Source organism: Cryptomeria japonica, chromosome 7 (assembly GCF_030272615.1).
Source record: "Cryptomeria japonica chromosome 7, Sugi_1.0, whole genome shotgun sequence".
In the NCBI taxonomy this organism is placed as follows: domain Eukaryota; kingdom Viridiplantae; phylum Streptophyta; class Pinopsida; order Cupressales; family Cupressaceae; genus Cryptomeria; species Cryptomeria japonica.
This window is the reverse complement of record NC_081411.1, coordinates 343,941,397-343,962,727: the sequence shown is the minus strand read 5'-3', so window position 1 is coordinate 343,962,727 and position 21,331 is coordinate 343,941,397. Positions and strand designations below refer to the sequence as shown.

At 34.3% G+C, this 21,331-nt stretch overlaps 1 protein-coding gene across 1 annotated transcript; it reads left to right on the top strand.

The window, feature by feature from the left end:
- Positions 1 to 13,507: 13,507 nt before the first annotated feature.
- Positions 13,508 to 16,536, top strand: LOC131045209 (transcription termination factor MTEF18, mitochondrial). The gene is made up of 2 exons (XM_059208664.1): positions 13,508 to 14,400; positions 14,431 to 16,536. The coding sequence occupies exons 1-2, from the start codon at positions 13,724 to 13,726 to the stop codon at positions 14,894 to 14,896; spliced, it is 1,143 nt and encodes a 380-aa protein (XP_059064647.1). The 5' UTR covers positions 13,508 to 13,723; the 3' UTR covers positions 14,897 to 16,536.
- Positions 16,537 to 21,331: the final 4,795 nt, after the last annotated feature.

The following is a 21,331-nucleotide window of genomic DNA, read 5'->3' as shown; positions in this document are numbered from 1 at the left end:
ACATCGAGTATCTGGATCGTAAGGCTATCAAGGGTCAAGTTATTGTAGATCAATTGGTCGATGCTCCCCTCATAGGCGATCATCCTCTCATTTCCAATTTTCCAGATGAAGAGATATTCATGATCACAGAAGCACAACCATGGAAACTATACTTTGATGGTTCATACACTAGGCATGGCTCAGGGGTAGGTATTCTGTTTATCACACCTCAAGGTGACATCATCTCGAAGTCTTACAAGCTTACATTTCCATGCACAAACAACATAGCAGAATATGAGGCCTTGATCATAGGACTTTGACTGGCCATACAATAGAAATTGAAAGAACTACAGATATATGGCGACTCCCAATTGGTCATTCGACAAGTAATCAATGAATATCAGACCAAGGATGATAAACTCATTCCATACAAGCAAATGGTGGACAATTTAAAGACATCATTTTACTACTATCACCTTTGAGCAGATACCCAGGGACCAGAATTGAGTTGCTGATGCTATGGCTACCATTGCATCTCTCCTAGATCTTCCACATAATTCAACACGCTATGAGTTCTTGGTAGAATAGCTTTGGATTCCCACTTATGATATCCCCAAATCTGAGATGATATGCAACCTTGTCAGTTCTGAATCCCCATGGTACGGTGAGTTCTACACCTATCTACGCGATCACACACTTCATCCTAGCCAATCGAATAACCAACGTAAAACTTTCATTCACCAAACCGCTCGATATACCATTATTGTTGAAACCCTATACCAACACAGTCTTGATGGTACTCTCCTTTGATGTCTAGAACATGATGAGATAAAAAAGGCCTTGGAAGAGGTACATGAAGGAATTTGTGGAACTCATGCAAGCGGTCCTTCACTAGCCAAGAAGATCATCTACGCTGGATACTATTGGCCATCAATGGAAAAAGACTCATACTACTTTGTCAGAAAATGCAAGAAATGCCAAGTTCATGGAGACCTGATCCATGCACCAAGACAAGAATTGCAACCCATCACAACACCATGGCCTTTTTGTCAATGGGGACTTGACCTTGTGGGTAAAATCCATCCATCTTCATCCAACGGCCATAAGTTTATCATTACCGCCACCGAATATTTCACCAAGTGGATCAAAGTTGTTCCACTTACCCAAGTCACCGGCAAGAAGATCGCCTCATTCATCCTTAATTACATCATCTGTCGGTATGGTGTACCCATGTCCATCATCATAGATAACAGTCTTCCTTTAAAAAATTAGGATGTTCGTGAGCTCTGTGAGAAGTTTCACATCCAACACCGCTTTTCCACTCCCTATTACCCATAAGGCAATGGTCAGGCCGAAGCATCGAACAAGAACATATTGAGAATCCTTAAGAAGACAGTCAGTGATGCTGGCCATGATTGGCATGTTCAATTAAATCCAGCACTATGGGCATATCGAACTAGTATTCGAACCCCTGCAGGCACAACTCCCTACTCATTGGTCTATGGTGCAGAAGCTATCCTTCCTATTGAGGTTGAGATACCATCACTATGGGTTTCTTTGCATCATCTCATAGATGACGAAGCATAGAGGGTGTCACGTCTTCAGGACTTAAAGCTACTTGATGAGAAATGACAAGCTGCATACAATCACCTCAAAGCCTATCAACAGTGCATGAGAAGAAGCTATAATCATCAAGTTAGATCTCATACATTTGAGGTAGGTGATCTTGTTCTTCAAGAGAATCCTCGTAACCAACCAAACAAAGAACATTAGGGAGAGTTTGAATCAAACTTGCTGGGTCCATATGTTATCACTGTTGTCTTTGGGTCCGAGGCATATCAGTTGGCTACTTCAAAAGGAGAACCGCTAGCAGATCTGATCAACAACATGCACCTCAAATGGTTTTATACATAAGCTGCACAGAGCATCAGGCTCCCATACATACCAGAAAAACACCAAAAACATTCAGATAAGTGTCCTGAAGAAAATAAAAAATAAAAATCATGCATCCAAAAGGTGAACAACCACTCCGGTGGCACCTTGGGTAAATGCGATGGTGAAAACCTAGCAAACAGGTGCCACTCCTAAAGGCTATTGCTCCCTTGTTTTTCAGACTTGTTGTGATCACATTCATTACATGCACACATCCATCCGTCCAAACCATGACTTGTTATTGATTTGTAATCAAGGATAGTACTTCATGCGTCTTGCATCCCGCTTTTTCATAGTTATGTCTAAACTGGGGGCAATTCCCTTAACCTATTGATGGGAGTGGGTTCTGCATTACTTGTGATTCATTAAGTTTTTCATTCAAAATTGTCTCACAAAATCCCAAAAACATTCAAAACAATCATCACAATACCAAAAACATTGGAAAACTATCTCACAAAATCCAAAAACATTTTGAAAACATCAAAAATCCATCAAAAACATGGCAACGCTTTTGTACATATGAATCCCAACAGATACCAAGCACACATTCTTAAATACTCAAACGATGACCACTTCTCTCCTCGACCAAAATAATCAACATCAAAATGTAAAACTGTCTTCACAAGGATGCATCCTTCCTTACCAAAACAAAGACAAGATGACATTTTCTTTGACAAGAAAATTATGTTTAAGCTATCAAGTACTTGGTTGGTTGGTTAGTTATTTATTCATTTATATCATGTTCTTATGCTACTCTAGGATATCCACAAGTGATTAGAGTGGCCGAGATGGTTCCTAGGTATCATTTTGTATGTTTATCTTCTGTGAATTATTCCAATGAAGTTCTGGGGCATGTACTAATGGTGTCTACGTGGGAAGTTCACTAAGCTACGTGATCTTATGCAAAATACAGTCATGGATCACTATGGCTTGCTGACTATAGCGTATACCTTGACCATATGAGCATGAACCATTATGGAGGGTCTATTTTCTTTATGCTTTATTTATGCTGTTTGTTTGCAGGTACAATTCTCCATCCTTGGTTCCTACTTCCTCGTCCAAGATTGATACTATCATGATCAATGATGAAAATAAAGCACTATGGATCATCATTCCTTCTCATATGTATATAGTGCATTCCGTTGCATTCCATCCATCCATACATTCATAAATAGTTGCATATCATTCATACATAGTAATGACAATGGGGTGCATACTCTATTTTCACTCTTCTTCCATAGGAATAGGTCCTCCATATCTTCTATCTAACATTGAATCCACCCCCTCACCCTCCCTATCTTGATCATCACCATCATCATAATCCCTTCATCGTTTCCCATCAACTCAATCAAGCTACGTTCATCACCATCCATCTCTAACAGAAGGGGTTGCGCTTCCCATCCTCAGTCATCCTATAAGCCAAGCACGTTACTCTTTTTGCATAGGTGCATCGACTCACACACACCTATACTATCAACATATACTCTGATCAAGTATCTTCGGGTCTCAATAGGTAATTGATTATAGCAAACCTAGACTACAATAGACATTTATCATAATGACCTAGTCTCAATAGGGTTGTCATGATTCACCACAACAATCCATCCCACGCCCACACTATCAATTGATCAACCAATCCAACACAATCCAATGGACAATTACATCAATTGTCTACGTCTCAACGAGTATTTTGCTTCATATACCTTGACTTCATCGGGCAATTACATCAATTGTCTAAGTCACATTAGGTCACTTTTTTAATTCACTTACTCAGACTTTATCCTATCCAAGTGACCAACTGACATCAACTGTCATGCTTTGACTCGAGCGAGGCAATTAGACCAATTGCACCAGATTGTCCAACCATTTTTTATCAATTGTATAGCATCAATCCAAACCACACACTACATATGCTCTGTATCTCTTGCATGACCTAAAGGTACTCACTAGCTTGTTGTTTCTCCGTTTCATCTTTGATTTCTTCTATTTTTTCACCAGTATTACTAAAATCTTCTCTTCTATCACCCCACACTTTTCATTCTTTTTCGAGAGATCGCCTGACTTTTCAAAAAAATTCGGCCCATCTTTCGAGGGGGCATACCACCCATTAAATTAACATTTTATGGGGCATATTTCTTCACACTTGTTTTTCTTTCTTTGAAACGATGTGATAAACTGCACCATCTCAAAGAGGGGTAAATGTAGTCACATAAATCTATCCATTTTAATTAAATGAATATTTGCTATTTATTTGATTAAAAACCCACTAGCCATCAGTTAATTAAATTAATATTTAATTAATTCATCTTCAAACATTCTCCTATTAATTAAATAAATTATTCAATTTATTTAATTAATTCATTAAACCAAAATCACAATCAATTAAATAAATAAATTCTATTTATTTCATTTAATCCCCTTTCCTCTTTTAAATAAATTAAATAAAACATTTAATTAAATCATTAAATCCCCCCTACTTGCATTCTCCTAAAAATGCAACTTGCACCTATTTGTTGAAATAAATGAATTTTATTTTAATAAAAATCCTATTTTCCCTCACCCACCAAACCCACTTGCAATCCTAATCCCCTTCTAGATTCTTCTAAACCCCTTTCTAATTAGCCTAATCCATCCCCTAAATATTGTCACATTCGTAAGCAACTTGGAGTCACTTCTCAAAGACTTCAAAGTCTTTGAAAAGCATTAAATTCTTTGTGTGTTCAACAAGCTAACCTCTAAAGTCTTCCAAATCACTAATGGCTCTTACATGACCATTTATGGTTAAATCCACTTGCACCCATGGTTAAGGACTTTAACCCCTAACTCAAACCTCATGTGACCCATGTGTCTTCTCAAGCATTTATTGCTTTGACCATGGTTATCCTCACTAACTCTTGCACAAGAGTTTATCCATTGGATAAAAGCATTATTCTTTAGATAATGAATTTATTCACTCAACCCAACCTTAACCTTAACTCCCAAGTTAACTCTCAGGTCATGTCAAGCATTTAATGCTTATTCCCTCTCCTCTCAACTCATCTCATGTTGACACTTGTCATCCTGGGATTGGGTTGAAAGTCCTCACATGGATTGAATATCATTCAATCCCGACCCTTGTTGAGATTACTCAATCTCAACCATCCATTGCTCCATTTTACCTATAAATAGAGCTCACATTCCTCATTTTCAAATGCTCAAGCATCCTCAATCCTCAAGCATCCTGAAGCCTCAAGCATTCTCAATCCTCAAGCATTCTCAAGCATTTAGCATTCATAGTCATAATCCTAAAAACTTGTGTGCATTATAGTGAATTTTAGAGAAGAGCATTTAGCATAAATCTCATACATTGTTATTTTGGTCTAAAATAAATCATTCCTCATTTCATAGCATCTAATATTAGTTTTTGTTCACATTTGCATATCTTTTTGAGAACAATCATTTGTCAATCTTGAACCTCCATAAGGCATCCATAGTGCAAAAAGCTGCCGAGAGCTACACTAATTTGGAACTTGGAGAGGAGAGGAACAAGGGAGGAGGATCTACGAGCATGGTAGAAGACATTTGGAGATGTCTTCTTGCATTTATATTCATAGTTAAATGTTTTACTTTGTTTTTAGTGTCTCTCTTGGTATGCCTGTTTAGACTAGTTTTTGGTTGATTAACACTAACTCTTCTTTGTTTCTTGTGTTTCTTATGTGTTATATGACCACAGGTTTTAGTCTAAATATTAACCCCATTTTGCAGAGCATCACATAAAATTTAACTTCTTACATCCCAATTTGATATAATTGAAAATTTCATATTTAACTAAAAAATATATGGTCCACACAAGCCATATATATATATATATATATCAAATATTTATCCAAGTTTCAAAACAAGTTAAGTTCTAATTTATCAAGTATTAATTCAATTCATGAGTTGAACCGCATGTACTTTGGATTACTAAATAGTTCATACCACATCAAGTGGTTCAGAACGTTCTTCAATAACACTTAATATTTTGTCACTATCTAGTCTCTACTTTTGAGACAGCTCGCGACGTGGAACTATTTGAAGAATTAGGCCAACAACAATGACCAAGTGGCTATACTGATATACCTTGTTGTCAATTTGGTATTCAGTGAAATGAATCCCATGTTGAACAATTTTAACTTGTTTGAAATGTGTCCCTTGCGCTACAACTGAACCTGCATGTACATGTATATAAGAAACGTGAGAAATTAAAAATTTGCACATAAGTGATTTGTGTACATATGAATCAGTTCAAACCTATGGGAAATGACATTCCATCACTCATTTCAAATTTTGTTAACTTCTTTCTCTCTTCTATGCAACGCAATAAATAATAACTAACACCTTCTATATTTTAATCTTCTGCTATGACTGCAAAAATATCTCTTGCAATTTGAAACAAGTTAAATAAATTCTAAACATCATTTAAAGAAAATATTACATATACACAACATTTTTTAAGGATATATATACTTTAAATATATATGTGTACGTCATATACCTTTTTTAATCAATTCTGAAATATGATCATAATCACCAGAAATCAAAGGAATGTCTTCAAAGATCTCATCCTCATTTGAATCCTCGTATGTGTTAGAAACATCTAGTGGCACCAATTTCCATTCACTAACATATCCAAGCTCTTGGTTCTTGCAATCAACATAGTTTTCCAAAATGCAATCAGAACAAAAACATGAATAATCCCTAGTGTATAATGTCCATGGGTGATTATCTGTACTCATGACACAATGCAAAGATCTTGTCCTCTCCACGCTCTTGCATCCATGCATTGATCTTCTATCCACATTTGTAAAATGTACATGTGTACACGAACATACATGTAGATCAAGTTGTTAAATTGAAACATTTGAACTAGGAACATTTTTTAAAAATTAAAAAAAAATTAAATAAAACACTAAAAGAGAACACATATCGGTTATCTCCCAAAACACTCTATATGGAATGGGTTTGTATGTTCTCGATGATGATTCACCAGGATAATTAGGTTGCTCAAAGTGTTTCTTACACCATTTAACAACATCATGTGCATTGTCTATATGATCTCCTGTGTAATTTATTTGATGCTTTCTTAGAGCACGTTTGATACAAGCTCATGCACCATCATGTTCACCCTTTCCATGACCACTCTCAAAATTACTCCAAACATGTGGTATTTTGTCAATTCCATGATATCTACATAGTGCATAAAATGGCCTCAAAGATTTGAATTGTACCACACATCCATCATACCAAACAAAATGTTTAACTATTGTTATGCCTCTCTCTTTCAAATATTCAAAAAACTTCTTAAAGCAATGTTGTCCAAAAAGTGTGTCATGCTCCTTATCATCACTGATATAGAAGTGGTACTCTTTCTTAATGACATGATTTTCAAATGTACTATCAACACCATCCAAATCCATCTGTGCATCTCGATAACACACATGCACCAAAATAGTGATTTGCTTTGAAAAGTAATACTCTGATTGAATCTCTTTTTGATGTGCAAAAGAGTAATTTTCTACGAAGTCCACTACAAATATAATAGTTCCAAGTGGGAAAGTGTCTCTTAATCTTTTAAATTGTTCTTCTTGCCACTTGGCAAAAAAACCATGGCATATGTATGGTTTTATCAACTTACGAAAATTTTCCATAAATGTTCCAATAGGTATTTCCTCTACATAATCTAATCTTGTAGATTCCTTTCCAAATTTTGTTTCAAATTTTTTGTACTTGTAACTCTTGCAATTTACCATCTTCCTCATGTCAGTATCTTCATCTCTCAAAGGCAATTTAGCCAAGTCCCCGCATGTTCCACAAATTCCTTTTGTGCAATTTATTTGACCAGTTGCATTATCATCTAATTTATCACATAAGATGGATGCTATGAATTGACTTGTTTGTTTAGGAGGATCTTTTTCATAACCATCACTATCTTCTCTAATAGTACAGATCAAATTTGATGTGATAACAATAACAAGAAGTTTTGAAAACTTTGTTTACCTTCACATAATATGGCCTTAACCGTTCAAACATGGTTTGTCCAATCTTTATATGAGGGTTTATTTTAGTAAACACCACATACAATTCATGTTTTGTTGTGTCTATCCAATGTTTTACATGAAGATCATAACTATCATGACCAATCCTTTGCTTGATAACATCTCTACTATTTGATGAAGGATGAGTATTATCATTCCAAAAATGTGTCACAAAATTCCTAACAACGTCTTCAATTCTATCAGAATGAGGAGCTCTACACATAATTGCCCAATTCCCTTCTGAGGTAGTATCAGCCAAACTCTTTCTCCTTTTAACATATTTTGATATTGTCCTTTTACTAAAAACAAACTCATATGACAGTGAAGAGATTTGTCTTTTTTGAGGCAATCTTTAATTTACTAAAGATGTCAACATCACTCTTCTTGAAATGGTCTTATCTACTGTTCTAGATTTTTTACCAATGTTCACCAAACCTTTCTTAACATTATCAACAATAGATTTTTGTAACTGAGAAGTTTTCCTCTTTTGACTTGTTGTATCTATACCCAACAATTTCAGTGGATCTATTAAGTCTTTACGAGTAAGTACAATTGATAACAATTGAGCTTTCTCTAGTGTAGTATCAAGATTGTTGAAATGAGACATTATTTCTTTGCACTTTTATTCATTGACCTCCTTTTAGTATGTCTAGGTTCTTCACTAAGACTTTTCAACTCATCCACATCCATTTCAAGTAAATGATCTAAATTTTTATAAGAAATATTTCTCTTTCACCTGTTTAGATAGATCCACAATATGCTCATACATACTAATGGTAGGAGGTAAGGAGCTTGACCCCTCTCCTTCAACCTCCATTGGTTCAACTTGGACATGATCCTCCCTATGTTCATCAACTATATTGTGTTCTTTAACAGGTTCGTTTGCCTCGACTCCTGCTTCAGAACTCCCTTCTTCTCGAGCCCGTTCTGCACATAATTTAAGATGACAGAGAATATTTTTAATGCAATGAAATTCCAAGTTTAATTTGAAACCAAAATTTCAAGACATTTAGTAATACGTTTAGAAATTATGTCATAACAGACGGACTATAATGTCATGTATTTAAGACCTATTATTGCATAATAGACCTCCTAATATCACATGTAATACCTATCCTAATATGATCTGCATAATATAGGTCTTAAGGGGACTCTTGAGTATAATGTGAAATGTTTTTGCATACGTCAAGTCATATAAATAGAACCTATTATGACACAATGGGTTCTAAATTTATGTCACATTTAAGACCTATAATCAACGTAATAAGTCATAATATCACATAATAGGCCTTATTATTACTTAATATGACCACATATGCAAAAACATTTCACATTGATATACTTGACTCCCCTTAAGACATATATATTATGTGATATTAAAGGACCTATCACATGAAATTAAGTACATGCCTTAAATATGATATAAGTTAGAACCTAAATTATGACATAATAGGTCTTATTAATTTTATGACTTAATACAAGACCATATGCAAAAACATTTCACATTATACTTGACTCCCCTTAAGACCTAGATATTATGCAAATATTACGACCTATTATGTATGTGATATTAAGACCTAAATTATGCAATAATAGGTCATTAATTTATCACATGTACATAATAGGCCCTAGTATATCATAAATATAGACCTCTTAAGGCCCAAACTCAAGTATATAATGTGAAATGTTTAAATTGTGCATACGTGATCATGTTATTAAGTCACAATAAGACCTATTATAGGTTCTATTATGTCATATTTAAGATAGGTATTAACACAAATAATAGGTCTTAATATCACATAATAGGTCCTAGTATCACATAATATAGGTTTTAAGGGGACTCAAGTATAATGTGAAATATTTTTGTATACACTTGAAAACAAAGAAGACACAATGTTTGTTTGTTTGAAAGTGTTTGATTGTTTTGTTCATGCAAGGACAAATCCTAGGGCTAGACGAGATAGAAGTTGTTGAATCTCACTTGGGGGGTTACCCCGAGCTACGCAATTTAGAGCGGATACTTAGGTGCTTGACCCCATTGGCTCCCCTCCACGACACTCACTTCTCCGGGGCAGCCAAGCACCAGTCCCCACGAAAACTCCTTGTGGTGAACTTTGTATCTCTACTAAGAACCGTAAGAATGTGAGCCGCTTCAGAGGTCCGACCTCCCGCGCTAACAACTAGAAGGTTTTTGGCTTCTAACACAAAAGGTGTCTAGTAAGGGCATCTGTTCGGGAGGCTATAATCAACAACGTGTTACGCTTCATTAAATGGAAGGCCTCCCAGCCTATAGAGGTTGCACTCTATAAGGTTTATGGGGAGTCATAATGTCGTTATAGCAGCATGTAACACCTGTTGCTTGCAACTTTCACCACAAACACATTTATTTATAGTGGCTTGGAAGAGCTTGGCTTTAGCTTGTTACCACTTTGGGTCGTTCCCTCTCACCAAGCCTTAAGGTCTACTCGGGAGGCAGGCCCCTTTCTAAGGATTAAAAAAAAAAGAGCCTATTGCTGAAGACACAAAAGACAAGTTTGTTAATTTTAGAGCACCAATTGAAGTGTTTACTAAACTATAAAGACACATGGTTTCAAAATCTAAATTAAATTATATATTTATGGACTATCTAAATTAAATTATAAATTATAAATAATAAATGGGAAAGAGAGGGGTCCTAAAGATCTAAATTTTAAATAAAAACCATGATCTATTATAAATGGACTTAATTATATAGGAGAAAAAGTCAATTACACAACAAGCAAGTCAATGGAATTTGAAATTTGCAAATACACATATTATTTCAAATTAATTATGCTTTCCAGTTAAAACGAGATTATTTTTAATCCTACTATTTCCAATTAATTTAATAAAAATAACATCATTTAGAATTAATTAAGATAGAATTATTATATAAATTAAATTAAATAAAATTAATATTATTTAAATTAATTTTCATTAAAAATATTAGATAAAAAATATTTAACTAATTAATACTAACAAATAAACACAATTTTTGGTACGTATTACATATAAAATTAAATAGAAATAGAAATAAAAATACATACTTGCATCATGATATCATTGCCTTCTTTGTTCTCGATATATTTGTTCCATTTCAGGAGAATAATTCCTTGAAGTCTTATTTTGCCTTATTTTCTTGTTCCCCATGCTTTTAAAAAAACCTTCAAATATCTTCAAATTATTGCCCTCAAAATAATTTTCAAATGTCTTCTTTCATCCAAAAATGCGAATTGTTTTAATCATTTGTGTGTTAAAAAATGAAAAAAAATTATGTATATTTATACGACTCTACTTAAATGTAAAACAAAACAAAAAAATTGAATGAACGCCAACAGTTAGAAAAGGTCGGGTTCGTTTGAACCTGGCCGTTACATAAATGTGTGCGTCATAATTTAGCATGGGGGTTAGAGCGAAGGGGGGTCCGCTCGAACCCCTTATGGTTTGAGCGGACCCCCCTTTGCTTAAATTCATGTTCATTTGAACCCTCTTGGTAGAGGTCTCCCCCAAAAAATTTCAGAGTTTTGAGGAATTTTTGCCTTCGGACCTCTGGTTCAAGGCACAAATGAAATAATCTTGATAACCCAAAAATATTAGATGGTAGTACTTGGAGCAAGCTTTCCAACGAGTATAATTTTATTACATTGTGAACTTATTATGTTCTTGTTTTTTAAATTTTATGGAATATTGGTTTTTCACCAAACATGAACTTCTCTATTCAACTCATTGGGAAAAATAGGAAACTAATTCAATAAAATTCTGAAAAATATCTATGCCCCAGGTATTGATGTCTTCTTTCTAACAGAAAAATAATAATTGAATTTCGATAAATATAGAACAAGTTATGTGTTCAAACTTAAACCTATGTCTGAATTATGACTAGTCGGACTTCAAAACTTAATAAATTGAAAAATATTCAACATATCACTATCAAACCAACTGCAAGCCCTGAATATTGATGTTACAAACCAAAATTCGAACGAATTCAGTTTTTATCATTTATAGAAAAACATTTATGGATTTCGGGAGGCACATCACTCTTAAAAAATGTAGTTTGTTGTAAAAAACTACTTTTCGAGGGAGATGGAATTTTTTTATAAAAATACTTCAAAAAAATTTGAAAAAAAAAAAAGAATCTACAAACAAAATGTTACAAATCACTAATTTACATCATCTTCAAATTTTTAATAGTTTAAAAGTTATAGTTCTCGGAAGTTGAAGATTATTTAAAAAATGTTCATCTCAGTGTCAAAAGTGGCAAAAAAGTGGGAACCATTATTGTGAGTTCACCCCACTGAAATGTGATCCAAAATTTTGATGCTCAAAAAACTTACTCAATCAAATCCGAAAACAAATAACATTATATCAAACTTGTTTTCATCAAGTAATTGATGGTAATGTGTAGTCCATGACATCCAAGAGCATATGAACAAAAAATTCATTTTAAATAAAAAAATTCTATGTCAACCTAATGAGAGGTTTTCTTCATTTACTATCTAATCAAATTACCTACTTTTTCCAATCTAATAAACAAATTTAAGGTTAGTGGTGGGTATTTAACAATGTTGTAATGTGAATTAAAATTGTTCTTGATTATATTCATGTTTACTATTTTTTTATAATTATATATGTTTATTAAGAGAAATTTATAAGAGCTACTGAAAACCTACTTGTTCGTAGGAATTTATAATTTATTTTATATAAGTATGGTGTTAGATTACATTTCCTTTGTGCTATTGTCCTTAAAAAATATGTAGTAGTTTTTTTTATAGTTGAGGTAAAAATATGTTTCGTAGATATTCAATGGTTTAAGATGATCCATTTTCATACGTTGGAGAGCATAAGGAAGTGAGAAATTACTTGCAATGCTATTTCTATTGTAGTGCATAAATTTATTGCAATGTATTTTTTGTCACATGTATCAAAGAAGTGCCACAACAATATTTGGAGGTAAGTTTGGACTTCCTAAAGGTTTTGAAGTAAATTCATTGAATTTTGTCATCCAAGTATTTCTATTGAATATTGATTTTGAAAGTCATGATTATGATGTTTATGCTTGAATTGTATATAATTGCTCCAATAAACTGTGCCCATCAAATTGCCACACAAATGCAACAATTTTTAGTTTAAGGACCTTTCAAAGTCTACCATGGTTGCACCCAAAAAAATAATGGATTTGAATGCATTAATGTCTTTTGATTTGATTTCCACCTTCACAAGATTTTTTTTATTAATGTATGTGTTGTTGTACACAACCATGATTTCTCTATTGTGCAAGATGTAGATAAACACACCTAACTTCTAATATATTGATCAATCTATCAATGAGATTTAAAGTAGAGTACTTATGAAATTAGAATATTTACATCAATCGCAACTATTGTTTTTAATAAGTAAGAAAAATAGTATTCTTAACTTTATTTTCATATTAGATTTTCAATTAAATTTTATTTCTAATTTTTAATTAAATTGTATCTTTAATTTCCTATCCAGGCATACCTTAAGGCTTAAACATGTCATGGATGGAAGTGCTAGCATGAAATTAAATCTCATATTTTGCTCTTAAATCTGTATATGTATCATGAGTTTGGTTCCTCACCATATTCTTCACAAAGTGTTGCGCCCATTAATATTGCCCTAACATTTCTTGTACGAAATTTGTTGCATCTTCAAGTGCCGCTGCAGCTTGTATCATTCGCCTAGGGTTTTATTGAGCACCTCAGGCTTTGATTTGGTGAATGCCTGCCCAGACAATGCTATTCCTTAAATGCATTCTCTCACCATTTAGGTACTATGTTCTCTTAAAATGTTCCTCGTTCTCTGCCTCAAAATTTTCTGATGCCATATCCTCAAATAGACCTCGAACAGAAGCAGAAGAATATTGCAGACGAAAAATTGCTATGACCCAATTCTTGCTCAATGAATGTGGGTTTTCTGAGTCCCAAGTTTTAGCGATTGGTAGGAGGGACGAAGATTTGTTCAAAGTTATATCCATCCGCACAGCCCAGCAGGCAGTCCAGCTCTTCAGAGACTCGGGTTTCACCGAAGACCAGGTAAGGAAAATCGTTTTATTACAACCAAATACTATAAAGCTCAAAGTGCATAGTCAGTTAAAGCCCAAGATTGAGTTCATGAAGGCATTAGGTTTTACTGGCAGTGACCTGGCACACATCATATCTCAAGAACCCAGATTCCTCGGTTGCAATTTGGAACAAAACCTAAACCCTAAAGTTCCTTTGCTTGTAGGCATATTTGGTTCAAAGCTTAATCTGTACAAAATTATCATGCGGTATCCTAGGGTTTTGATGTGTAATACTGACAATATGAAACCTAACATAGACATTTTAAAGCAATCAAGTATGCAAGATGAGCTTCTTTTATGTAATCACGGTAAGGCCCGGTTTAATTTTTCGCAGTGAAGAGGCGCTGAAATTGGAGATTGAATATGTGAGAAACCTGGGATTTTGGAGGGATCGAAAGCATTTGCGAACGCCCTTGCAGTGGTTGATAGCTCTGGGCTTGAAAATTTTGAAAATAAATTAAAACTCTTGACAACTCTTGGTCTTCTGGAGAATGAGATCCTGAAGATTGTAAGGTGGTCTCCTAGTACGCTCACTGTTGGCATTGATATGATAAAGAAAAAAATGGATTTCTTGAAAAATACTGCTGGCTTTCAGCCAAACATTGTGGTTTCGTATCCTCGTCTTTTATGTTATAGCATAGAGAATAGGCTTCAACCACGGCATAAGGTAATTGAATTTTTAAGTGAAACAGATCCATCCAGACTTCCCAGAAGTCTAGCTAAAGTGTATGGACTAAGTGAACAATGTTTTGCTGACAAGTTTCTGATGGGCGGTCCTGAGGCGGCAAAGTTTTTTGAAAAGTACAAGGGTAAGTCTACTGTCTGTTGATCTTGCCATCAGCTGAAAGACATTTGTTGAGGTTGGAGCAGACAGAAAGGGGTTTTAATCAATTCAGGCATTTGCATGAGGTTGGATCAGACCAAAAGGGGTTTTTAATTGATCCATGCATTTTCGTTTGGTTTAATCAGACAGAAAGATGTTTTAATCAATCTGTACCTTTTCTTGTGGTTGGGTCAAACAAAATGGGGTTTGATCAATCCAGACCTTGTCTTGAGGCTGGAGTGGTCCAAAATGAGTTTTATATCAGTCAAAACCTTTTGGAGGCATGAGGTTTTAGTCTTTATTCATTGTATATTCAATGATACCTCTTGAAAAATAGTGTCCTTGACTTAACTGTAAAGCAGTATCCTGATAGAACAGGACTTTCCAAAGACAAGGAATTTTGTTTGCCTAATAATTTTTAATTTTTTTTTTTTTAAAAGGTGGCGAGGCCACTTTATATATTTTATTAATATATATATATTTTTACAACTGGTTCAAGAAGGGCTTCCGAAGAAAAGAACCAGAAAGAAAAACTTCGGTCATTGCCCACACAAAAGAACATACATAACCATATAACCCCCGCTAGTCAGAGCTAGATACATTTCATAACCCCACCCAAAATGCGTTAGCATATTAACGCTTACAAGATCACTAAAAAACATCATAATCAAAAGTATCAATTACAAAATTACAAAATCCATAAAGGCATGATAAGCCAACCATGATGATATGTAGAATCGAGGGTGTGCAAATGGCAGAAAAAACTCGAACGGCAGCTTGTATCGTAGAATTGCCAGAGGAACACATTAAAGCCAAAAACCATATTGGCTGCCACTAGATGAAGACCTGCAGAAACAATTCCTGCTCCAAAAAGAGATGTTAACAAAAAAACAACTGAAATATTATGACTCCATATATGCTGAACCCAAAACCAGCTGAAGAGACAAATCAGCTGAAGGAGTGCAGGAGGATGCCAAAACTTGCTGCTGGGGGGCAGCAAGAGGAACATCCTTGAATAACCGCCACACAAATCATACAAGGACAGAGTATGACGCGGAGAGAATAGAGAAACATAACTACTAATAACTCATCACACGCAGCAAGAGATGCTGCAAATCCAAAAACCAGCTAAACAGGAGGAAAAACATCTCATCAGTAATGATGAACGATTAACATCGTGGCAGCAAGTCTTGAAGAATGTGAGAAGAACGAAAACCAAGAAAAGATGACAGTACAGACAAGTTATTCAAAATTTAAAGCTTCTAAGAATCAGTTCTATACATCTATGAGGACTATTCAAAATTCCTGTGCCCCTAGACATTATCGTTTAAGATCAGTTTTCTTAGTCGTTACTTTCTTTTACTGGAAGCTTTCAATGTTATGCTGCATAACAAGAACCGACCATTTTTTTACCACATGGTTTAGTGTGGAATCTTTCAAGACGAGATGCAGGGATTGACTATGAATTATGATAAAATTCCATTTTTTAATATCATATTTTTATGAAGTATACAGGTATTTTTTAAAGTGATATTAATTTTTCATAATAGATTGATGTGCACATGTGCACTCTGTATATAGATTCATGTAATAAGTCAATTAAGGTTTGTATGTGAAGTTGACAACATTATTTGCAGTTTATAAATGTGTCTACATTATGTACTTTTCATTTAATAAGGTGCGATTGATGCTTGATGCGTTTCGTTTAATAAGGTGTTGAGTAGAGCTACATCGGATGATCATCTGACTGAAAATTCAGATTACTTAAACAAATGTGTTTGGACGATTTGGGTAAGAATTCTGAAATGAAAGGGGGTTTTACTTTATGTATGGCATTACTGTTGTGAGATCTCAATTTTATTTGGGTTTAGAGAAATCATAGTGCGAGTTTAAAGAGAGGTCATTAAAATCATTACCTGGTTTAGGACACGAATCCAGGCAAGTTTCTGTTTTGGTGAGTTTTCACATTTCTGAAGGTTCCAGATACTAAAGGAATTGCTTTGGAAATCATCAGAGTTTTTTTTGTTGTTGTGAAGAAACCGGGAGTAAATGAAGAGCACATAAACTAAATGGAATTCTGAAAGAGTAAAGTGAATTGAAACTAAAGGAATTATTTAGAGAAGTGAAATTAGTTCAAGGAAAGAACACGTTTGCTAGAGAAGTGAAATCAGTTTAAGAAAAGAATACGTTTGCTCTCAGTTTTGAATTGTATTATTTAGCAAAGAGGAAATCAACCAAATATGGTTCTCTTAACCTATTTCTTCAAAAATGTAGTGTCAAATTTTTTGTAGTGTCAAATTTTTTGAGATTAGTATTGATCTTAGTAGAGAGGTTTTAGCAGTTTCATATGGTATTTTGTTAACATTGGAAGGGATCTTTGTACTCTTAATATGCATTATTTGCTTTGGATAAGATCTTGAAAGCATATATGCTTCCTCTTTAGCATAACAACTATGACCAATACATGCATAGGTTTATCTATGGTTCGTTCTATTGACATTTGGAAAGTAGCTTATAAAAGCATTGTACTTGTGAGGTTTGATTATGTAGGGAGTATGTCATAAACTTTTAAGAAAATATTTAGAAAATATTAAGTAAAATTAGTAATTTATTTTATTTTATTGTATAAATTAGTATAATAGTTATGTTGATGGTAACTTATATAATTATATATTTGATAGAATGTCTATAATTGGATGTTTAAATACTTTATCAAGATTGAGTTAGAGTTAACCCTCCTCAGTAATAGAAGTAAAAGATAAGATATTGTAGAAAGTCTTTACAATTCCTTCATATATGAAGTGTTAATATGACAAATTCCAAACAGTTCTTTTGTGAGATGCCTTCTTTGTTTCTGGTGCCATTCTTTTGGAGATAGCCTTGTGTTGTATTTCAACATTGGAAGATGGTGTTGTTGTAGATGAGCCTTGACTACAATATGAAAATTCATAAACAGTTGATGGTAAAGGAATTTATGCAAGTGTAAAAGAGATCAGGCTTATCATGTCTAAATTTACTCCACCATAAATGACTGAATTCCATTACCATTGGATAACTACATAATTATTTTCAAAAAAAAAGGTTACATGGTTTTAGATATAATTTCAGATGGAATGATTAGTTGATTTATAAACTTATTTGATGTTTGTATTTAGCCTTGTCGCAAGGTTAGATTTGGAATCACAAGAATGTAACATTTAATTCCAATTAGGCGAAGGAATGATTTTTGGTAGAAGTATTTGCATTAATTGATCTAAATATTTCTTCATCAAAATATTCCTATGATTCAAAGAGAATATGTTTAAATGAAAAAGATACATTTGAGAACTTTATCTCTTATCCTTGATATTGTATCTTTCTTATGTTTAATAGAACAATTGTATAGAAAATTTGTTCTAACACAATTTTCTACAAGAATGATGCCTTCAATAGTTTTAATGCTTCAACAAATTAATCTAGAACATTTTCTTTGTTGCACTCTATTAATCTCTTAAGACATATTGTCTTATCTCATGAAATAAATCAATTAGTCATAAACAATACTTCTCATTCAACAAGTTAAGCTTTCCAAATTATCAAACTTTTAAAAACTTGAAATTTACCTTTTCAAAATACAAACATCTTAAAGAATTTCGATAAATATTCTACCAAACTGAAATAATATGATATTCATATAGTAATATTTACCTGTTTCCCATTAAAAAAATTATTTAAGCTTTTACCAAGTGTCTAAAAGATTTTAAAATATTACTTAATAATTAACACTAAGGAAATCCCCATTTTTCTTGGTATCCCTGAAGGTTATAATGAATGGAATCCGAACACTTTTGTCTTCCCCAATGTTTTATTCCATCTTAAATATTTTCCTATAGCTAACTATAATTGACAAACAAAAGAACTATTAACCGATTTTTTACTTAGGGAACTGGAAGGTGGACTTTACTTTGAGAATGCTACGATTGGAATTGCTCTACATGTGGAAATAGAGATCAACACTGGTCTATTAATAGAATAGATTTAATTTAATAAATAGTTTTAATATAATATAATATTCACTTCCAGAGTGTCCTGTGCTTATGGAATTTTCGGTTAAAATCAATATTCGGTTTTAAAATTTCCATCATTATATTTTAATTTATCTGAGCTTAACTTAATAGGTTGACATCACAACATATTTGAAATTCAAAGTTTTTTAATGTGAGAGCACAATTTTCACTAGTTGAAATTTGTTTTTAAAGCTGTTTTTACTGGTGAATGGAAAGTTGTTTTTTTTGCAGCTTGAGACACATTTTCAGACCTTTGTCTATCCAGGCATCAGAAATGAAAATCTTGTCAAGAAGAGTTAAAAAAAAAAAACTAAGTCCCTCTTTGGTAAGATTTCTTTTTTCTGATGGCTGGATAGACGTTTCCCATTTTCAGTGGGCGACTTCCCCCATCAAAATAACCTATCAGCTGAATTTGTAAGCCTTACAAATGGATGAAAAGTTTATCATTACTATTATAATAAATATTCATAAATGGATAAAAAAAATTTAAGCATATTGGGACATCCCAAATCCACTCAAGACAGTTTGAAAATGTGAAATCAATAAATATGTTTTTCACCTTGATTTGGTCATAATTTTCAAAATAATTTATTATGTCAAAAGGATTTTATTAATTGTATATAGATGCATCAATCTTTGTAAATAAAAGGCTACTTCTGCATAAAGTTGATGTTTTAATAGGGAGTCAAAGCCTTGTAGCACAAACGTTCATTCAAACATGTAAAACATTAATCATGGGCATTGCATATGGACGTTACATAGGGGCAATTTAAATTTGTGAGGAAATATTCATCCCCTTCCCCTCCATCCTCAAAAGCGTAATTTTGGTCTAATTGTTATTTGGGAGTGAAGAGCACATGCCTATAGCTATTAAGCAACACTTGTTAAAAGTGTCACTGGATATTTGTCTTCTTCAGGAGGTTAAAATGTCCTACCAAACTTTTGCAACCATTGTTGGTAAACTTTGGTCGGGGGCTGCCTTTTTGTATGTGGATGCTTTAGGGGCCTCTGGGGGAATTGCTACCCTCTAGGACCCCTTCAAAGTCCAAGGAAAAATTTATGTTAGCACTCAGAACTTCCTAGCGGTTACTTTTCAATATGGTGAACACTACTGGCACTTGTTCAATATATATACCCCCAATTCCAAAGTGGGAAGGCGTCTGGTGTGGGAGGAAATCTACGAACTCATCTTGGCGGACCAAAAGTCTTAATACATGTTGGCAGGAGACTTTAATACCCCCCTCTACCCCCTCTGAGAAATGTAGAGGACTAGTGGATTTTATAGATAGCATGGGAGATCTCGCTAACCTCATTAATGTAACTAGCCTCCTTGATCTTGATCTCTAGGGTGTCCCCTACACTTGGTCGAATAATAGGAAAGGCAATCATCTAATTCAAGTAAGACTGGATAGATTTCTTGCCTCTACCAACTGGGATATTGGTCACAACTCCTACCTTAAGACTCTCCCAAGGACAACTTCTGATCATAGCTCCCTCCTGCTCCATTGGAAGGATAGACCCTACATGGGTCTCCCCCCTTTATGCTATGAGATTATGTGGGCCTCCCACCATGATTTCAGAGACTTGGTCAAGGGTTGGTGGGCTACCTCGATCCAAGGGACTGCAATGTTTAGAATTGCTGAGAAACTGAAACTTATCCGCAGGGAAGTCAAAGTTTGGAATAAGGCAACTTTTGGTGACATCTTCAAGAAGAAAAAGGAGTTGTGCTCCAGACTGGAACAATTCCAAAGCAATATGGCTGTAGGTGACCCCCTCACTCTCTACTGGTTGAGGAAGAAGAATGTCGTAAGAATTGGAAGGAAATCCTTTCTAAGGAGGAAATCTACTGGAAACAAAGATCCAAAATTTAGTGGTTGAAAGAGGGGGACAGAAACTCAGCCTTCTTCCACCGCTCGGCGAGCATCTTTAAAAGGAGAAACTTTATCAAATGTTTAAAGGATGACTCGGATCAAGAGATCATTGGAGAATCCCTAATTGGCCAAAATGCCACTGACTTCTTCATCTATACGTATACTGTGTCTAGAAGAAACAATGTGTCTCTCCATGATAGACTTTTGAGTAAGCTCCTTAATGCCATTGGGGAGGAGGATAACTCTCAGCTCCTTGCTCCTATCTCCTTGGAGGAGGTCCGCTTGGCAGTCTTTGCGATGGGTGCCTTTAAGACCCCAGGCCCAGATGGCTCCCCCCCCCACGACGTTCTTCCAAGATTATTGGGACATTGTTAGTTATGATGTTACTAAAGCGGTGAAGGACTTATTCAAGACCGGAAAATTATTGAAAAAATTGAATAACACCTACATCGTTCTTGTCCCCAAGTCTTCGAACCCCAGCTGTATGAAGGACTTTCGGCCCATAAGCCTCTGCAATTATATCT